This window comes from Pinus tabuliformis, chromosome 3_2 (assembly GCF_031772625.1).
Source record: "Pinus tabuliformis cultivar Carrire ecotype Pingquan chromosome 3_2, CPIR1, whole genome shotgun sequence".
NCBI classification, from domain to species: Eukaryota; Viridiplantae; Streptophyta; class Pinopsida; order Pinales; family Pinaceae; genus Pinus; species Pinus tabuliformis.
Window position 1 is genome coordinate 471,066,535 of NC_142302.1, and position 7,421 is coordinate 471,073,955.

At 32.3% G+C, this 7,421-nt stretch overlaps 1 protein-coding gene across 1 annotated transcript; it reads right to left on the reverse strand.

Annotated features, from left to right (window-relative positions):
* Positions 1-793: 793 nt before the first annotated feature.
* On the reverse strand, positions 794-2,191 carry LOC149181340 (uncharacterized). The gene is made up of 5 exons (XM_089418308.1): positions 1,976-2,191; positions 1,698-1,792; positions 1,491-1,605; positions 1,072-1,196; positions 794-990 (listed from the first exon to the last, which is right to left on the reverse strand). The coding sequence occupies exons 1-5, from the start codon at positions 2,100-2,102 to the stop codon at positions 859-861; spliced, it is 594 nt and encodes a 197-aa protein (XP_089274434.1). The 5' UTR covers positions 2,103-2,191; the 3' UTR covers positions 794-858.
* Positions 2,192-7,421: the final 5,230 nt, after the last annotated feature.

Consider the following 7,421-nt stretch of genomic DNA (forward strand, 5'->3'; position numbering starts at 1 on the left):
TTGAAATGATTTTGTGAATAAATACAAAACCAACTTTTATATATATAGATAATCCTATTTAAAAAATATATTAATCATTATTAAAATTTTAACTTCAATATTGATCCCACCTTTAATAATTATCTATAAAATTTAAACCAATAAAATGATAAAACCTCAACTCTACACCAGCGAATTAATTTACACCTCTTAAATTCATAAATTTTTATAATATATTTACTGACAAAAAAATAACACACATATATATAGAGATTAAATTACGTAATAATTAAATTATGATAATTAAACTTAAAAAGGTATAGATGATTCTATAATTGAATCATAACCGTTAGGGCTCTTTTTAATTCGTTACCATAAATATAATTATTTTCATATTAAATATCTTTTATATATGTTTGTTTCTTATTCTTCCCATTATTAATATGGTTTCTTAATCTTTAATATTATATTTAATTTTTAAATTATTGTGAAATGAGTTTTCCTCAATCTCGAATTCTACTAAAATAATGGTGGATGGTGTTCTCCTTAAAATAAAGTCATGCTAAATAATAATAACAAAATAGATGAGAATGGCTCAAGCATTTTCTCTATTTAAAATTATATAATTAAAATTTAAAATTTAAAAATATATAATAATAAAATTTAAAGAAAAAATAACAATTATGAACTTGAACCAGTTTAAAATAAAAGGCATGAAAAGACATGACAGCGCAGTTTCATTTGCCATCATGCAGATGGCATGTGATTCTAGTAGTTAAAAGGGAATGATAGAATCTCATAATAACAGAATCTCATATAATCACACGTTTGGCTTCTTCTTTTTTCAAACGAAAACCACAGTACAAACGGATTATTTAATCAGATGGTTTTCTGCGCTGCAGCCACAGGCCTGGTCAACACCTTTGCAACGTAATTCTTCCTGGCTTCCATGTCATCAGCGGGTCGTTGATGTTGTGTCCAGCAGGGCAACCCCATGAATAACCTCATCGCCTGTCATGCCACGTAAGAAAATTAAAATATATATATGTAACAATATTGACTGCTTGAGTAAATATATCTTGATTTTATTACCTTCACGTAATTGGTGGTATCAAGGGTAAAACGGTGGTACATGCCCGGCGGGAGGACTATGAGATGCCCTTTCTTTATGCGGAATCGTATCCATTTTTCATCGTTGTCCCGGATGTCGAAGTAACCTACCAATCACAGAATTATTAGTTGAAATTTATTCGATTGCAGATATCAAGAATATGTAAGAATTTGTGTTGAAATTTATTGGATGCAGCAGATTCAAGAATGTCTAAGAATGTAATGGAGAGGAATGCTGAACATTTTGAAATTTATTGGATGCATCAGATTCAAGAATGTGTAAGAATGTAATGGAGAGGGATGCTGAACATTTTGGAGTGTAATATACAAGAATAAATTAATTGTTTAATCTAGCTTCTATCGGTCAAATTCCAGAAATTCCAAAATATTGTGGACTGCACCTCCTCCTTCAAGAACAAATCGGATCTCCTCCTGGGCATGGAGGTGTTCAGTGAAGAAGTGTTTGATCTTTCCTTCGTAATCTTCAACCTGCCCTGGTGCAACCGTCACTATATCCTGAAAATGAAAGTACCATCCGTTAGGGTTTGAATTCAACTTCACCTTTAATGTTTAAACCCTGTTCTGTAATTCAAGAAGTGGAAGCGTACCGAATAGTTGTAACCTCGTTGTTTCTTGATGTTTTCAAGGTCAGGGTTGTTCTCATAGTTATCAGCGTCCAGCTCCCATACAAGAACCCCAAGCTCTGCAACAGTGAAAGAGAAAGAGCCACACAAATCCATTAAAATACTGTCCATAATGAAAAAGAAAGATTCACTGAATTCCTGGATAAATACAGTGAAGAAAGATTCCCTGAATACCTGGACAAATACAGTGAAGAAAGATTCACTAAGTTACTGGATAAATACAGTGAATGCAGTGGATTTACCTTGCAGATGGTGAGGAGAAACAGGGCGGTTGGGGTGATACTGGTGCGGGAGTCTCCAGTCATCTCCGGCAGGATTGTAGTACCAAGCTTCCACGGCAGAAGCTACCTGCATGGCGTAAACATCCATTAAATACTGGACGGAGCAGAAGAGTAGGGGCGACTCTGAAGGAATATGTTTTCCTTCGACGTCTTGGCTCAGCTGCTGGCCGTGAGTGCGAATAATAATACAGCGCGAGCACTGGGGCATATATATAGAAGAGGAACTTTGGAAGGAGGGATGGTGCCGTGACTCGCATTGTTGAGATTCAAGTGCCAGTTGTGGCCATGATGGTATGTATGGTCATGATAATAATGGTTGATGGTATCATGTGAGTTGCCATTCTCGAATCTCGAGAATGCACCGACTTCTTCATGCGTTGTCGTGTCATGCGTTGGGGTCGCAGTTAGTTACAGTAGGAAAGTCGAAAAACATGAAAAGCAATTTGAGAGCGTACAAGAGTGGTTGGCATAGAGGAAAGTGTCCGTAGCCACCTCCTTTATACTATCAGATGCCCAATTGGGGCGAGCCATATTTCCCAGGCTATCGGGGCATAAATGAACGGCGGCTGTATATGCCCACCGTTCGATTTTGCTAAGGCCGAAATCGAACGGTGAGCGTATACAGTCGCCGTTCATTTATGGCACGATAGCCTAGGAAATATGGCTCGCCCCAATTGGGCATCTGATAGTATAAACCAGGTGGCTACGGACACTTTCCTCTATGCCAACCACTCTTGAGACCAGTACGTACTTTTCGCTTCATTAATTGATAATTTCAGAGTTAATTTTATTATTTAGAATTGGTTATTTTTGCTAGGGTTATTTTTTTTCATTTTCAAAATGTTTGTAATATGATTTTAAAGTTGTTTTTGTTTGAGAAATAAAATATTAAATTTTTATCAAGGTTTAATAGATATTATTGGTTTTAGATATCATTGATCTGAGTGGATGTTCATCATCATCATCTTGGAGCTTTTCTTTCTCTTTTTTTAATCATAAAAATAAAATATTAAAGAGTCGCAATCCCTTAATTAAGTTTGTCTCCCTTAATTTTGTCTTCTTCTTCTTCATTTAAACAAAAAAAGAGGAGGTAGGTTAAATATATTTCAGTTTTGATATTTCTAGTTTGTCATTATGTGAATTTTTCATCATCATCATGGAGCTTTTCTTTCCTTTCTTTTTAATCATAGAAATAAAATATTAAAGAGTCACAGTAATTTACAATCTTAAATAATTGAAACTTTTATTTTAATGTTAAAAAAATCAATACTTCCAAATATCTCTATTATGATTAAATTTTATAATATTAATTATTGATAATTTTAATTTTAATTTACAAATGTATATTAAGTTAAGTATATATACATTTAAAAAGATTTAATAGTCCTTTTATATATTCATATTATGCAGTGTACATTCAAATAAATTTAAAATATTATTAAGATCATGTTTTCTATTAAAAAGTCAAATATTCCAATTAAATTATTTAAACATAAAACACAAAACAACATAATTATATTCCAATTAAATTATTGAATGGTTCATGAGGCACAATACTTGTTAAGGTTTTGCAAATGGGGTAGCAAGATAATTGAGCTTGATTGTGGAAAAACTCCACAATTAAGGGCGCTTGAGCCAGAGGTGATCTGGGATGGGTGACCTCCTGGGAAGTCCTGGTTACCGGGTGCAAGCCCTGAAAGTGATGATTGACACTATGCTATTCATTTCACTAGTTTCAATCCCACTTCTTCACCAGTGTGAGCATCACTGGATGCAATGAGACTTAACGCAATTGAATCCCAAAAAATGATATCTAATATAATGCACTGCGAAAACCCCTCCATACTTCATTTCACTAGTTTCAGTCTCACTTCTTCACCAATGTGAGCATCACCGAATGCAATGAGACTTAACACAGTTGAATCCCAAAAAATGATATCTAATATAATGCATTGCGAAAACCCCTCCATACTTAAACATATTTATAATTAAACATATATTATGAAATGCTTTTATTTAATTTTACATTAATTGCAATACAATGCTTTTTTATTTGATTTTACATTAATTGCAATACAATGCTTTACGAAAGATACATAAAATGTTTGAGTGTATAGAGATAAATAATATATATGTTTATTTTAAAAACAAAAATTAAATAAATAATATAATTTTAATAAATAATGTAATTTAAAATTTAAAATATGTTAAAAATCATTATTATCAATGTCGGTGTTGCCATCATCATCATCAATTTATTTGTATTTATTCATTATTAATTATAAAAGGTTAAAGAAAAAAAAAGGATAGGTTAAATATGTTTTAGTTTTGATATTTTTAATTTGTCATTATGTAAATTTTTTATATTTTTTTCCAATTACAATTTTAAATAATTAGAACTTTTGTTTTTATGTAAAAAATGATTCAATACTTCCAAATATTTTTAATTAAATTTTACAATATTAAGTAATTTTAAATGTGTATTAAACTAAATACATATACATTAAAAAAATTAAATTCAAATATATATTTATATTGTGTAGTATACATTCAAATAAATTTAAATTATTACTAAAATATATATTTATATGGTGTAGTATACATTCGAATAAATTTAAATTGTTAGTAAATTACGTTTTCTATTAAAAAAATCAAATATTCCAAATAAATTATTTAAACTTAAAAAAAAAGTAATAACATAATTATAATTAAACATATTTTATGAAATAGTTTTATTTGATTTTACATTAATTACAATACAATACTTTATGAAAGATATATCAAATGTTTGAGTATAAAATACTTTACGAAAAATATATACTTTAGGAAAGATATATAAAATGTTTGTGTAAAATACTTTATAAAAGATATATAAAATGTTTGAGTGTAAAATACTTTAGGAAAGATATATAAAATGTGTGAGTGCAGAAAAGTTTAGGAAAGATATATAAAATGTGTGAGTGCGGAAAAGATGAGGTAAAATGAAAAAATTAATTTAATTTTAAATGTATTAAAAAATATAAAATAAATTCTAATAATAATAAAAAAATAGATAATTTAAGTTTTTTATTTTTTTTAATAGAATAGATATTTTGTATTTAGAATTTGGATTTTGTGGTTAGAACCATTTTACATCACGGTAAAAAAACTTGCTTCAAACTTAGCATATGCTTCCATGTCTCAGTATACCCTTGAAGCAAATTTCTTTCTCCTAGTAGCTTTATATACAATTAAGAAACACTAAAATAGACCATAGATCCTAAATTACAATCCTAATAACAAAATACATCTACAAAGCATCAAGAAACATTAAGGCTAAGTTTCCCCTTGTTATCGCCAATAGAATTGCCTCGGCTACTCGGTCCTGCACCAGAGTCGCCAACTCCTCCATCGCTCTGAATTTTTGCTACAACCTCCTTCGATAGCCTTGCAATTATATCTTTGACCTCAGCAAACGCACTGTCACTAACCAAATTTGAATTGAAAGTGAGGAGGTCTATCTCCATCTTTACAATTTTTCAGTCTAAGGTTGCCTCCACAGCCTCAAACTTCGCATTGATTCACTCGACATTAGCAGCCCAGTCGTTTTCCAACAATTCTACTTGCCTAGTGATGAGGTCGAGTTTCCCCATGATTAGCTTGAACAGGAATTCGGTGGCCCACTTCCAGCATGCTAGCTCCTCCTCAGAAGGGTTCCCACCATGATCTCCCGACACATTCATTTTGATGCTCATCCAATTCTCACTATAATTTCCACTGCACACCAAGCATTTAATTATGGGCAACATCACTGGGGGTGTTGGTGATTTATATAATCCCCGCTTTCCTATCACTCCAAACTCTGCAACTCATGCGACTAACCCATGGAGGTCCTCGAGTTGAAGTCCCATTAAATATACATTCTTCCCCAGAGATATGGTGAACCATGTCCACAGGAAATTTGCAACAGAATTCCTCCTCGCCATTAATTCTCTCATGTTGTGCGTGATCTTGTAAATTCTCTAAAACGACGGGATCCTTGCATCCTCCCCACTCCACTTTGACATCCTCTTAAAACCATAAACTATGCTGCCCTGGAAGTCCGGGTGATCACGATGCATCATGCCCATGCTCCATCTATCCATTCATTTGCAGCCTCACCTCCGCGTCGTCCTGCCAGCATTGAGAGTCTTACCTTGAATTATTAACAATTTGTCCTGCATTAAATCAAGGGATAGGGATGTAGCTATCGGTTCTCCTGTCCAACTCATATCTCCCGACTCCCAATATAACGCCTCGATTTGTCATTTCATTGGCAGCCGAATTCAATCGTTAGAGAACATGAAAAATGGAATGTTTCTCAAATTTTTCTAATTGGAGGTTTATTCATTTAATGATGGGTGAGTTGTTGTCCATTGAGTGTCCATTTGATAACATTCGTATGATCAATATTGAGTCCACTGCTACATTTATTATCTTTATTCCTATGGCTATAATGAGATCCATACCTTTCCACAAGGCGAAGAGCTCCACCTTATTATTGGTGGTCACTCCCAATTTCCAATCATATTTGGTCTCCAAATGTTTCTTGGAGCTATATAGGACCCGTCCCGCTCCTACCTCCCCTAGCTTAAGTTCTCATTGTTGATACAAGTTACTTATATACATTTAACTAGACCATTGATATGGTGATCAGACAATAATAATCACACATGAGGATGAGGAGATGGGAATCTTCTTTACTGACAATGAATTGGATGAGCATGACAAGTGATAGGTCTTTACCATTATAGGAATATTGGGTTTTATAATTGACCTAACCCTACCATGAGAGTTATGATGGACCATCTAGTCATTATATAAATGCTACTATTTTCTAGGGGTTTGTGGATGCGTGATTAGACATTGAGTTATATTCACATGTTTGTATTTGTTCAATAACATAACTATTGTAATATAAAAAATTATTATCAGCATGATTCATCAACCATAATATAAATATTATTATTATTTTGGAATAATGATTTGTGAATGTTGAAAAAATATTTATATTTGTTTAACAACATAATGATAGTAGAAATATTATCTTTTATTTATAAATAATAATACAAAATAATAAAGTTGTTGGGTGTAGTTTAATTGACCATAGACATGTAAATGAAGTATTATGTTAGAGGAGATATGTGGTTCAAATCCCCGATTTATCTGTGTGTGCAAAAGAGCATACATGTACGCCCCTAGAAATTATAGTGGTAGTGATTGCCTTCATTTATGCCCCCTAGAAATTATAGTGGTAGTGATTGCTTGTATCAAGCAAGTATAAGACTACCCATTCCTCTAAATAACATATATATATTTCAAATTTCCTCTTACCTAAATTATCCCAAGTTAGCACTTTGTTCTCAAAGGCACACCACATGAACAATCT

Excerpts from the sequence above, each read along its gene's own strand:
- LOC149181340 (XM_089418308.1), bottom strand. The coding sequence starts at position 2,102 with ATGGATGTTTACGCCATGCAGGTAGCTTCTGCCGTGGAAGCTTGGTAC. Across the intron at positions 1,606-1,697 it reads AACGAGGTTACAACTATTCG|GATATAGTGACGGTTGCACC; the intron begins GTACGCTTCCAC and ends TTTCATTTTCAG. Across the intron at positions 991-1,071 it reads ATACCACCAATTACGTGAAG|GCGATGAGGTTATTCATGGG; the intron begins GTAATAAAATCA and ends GTGGCATGACAG.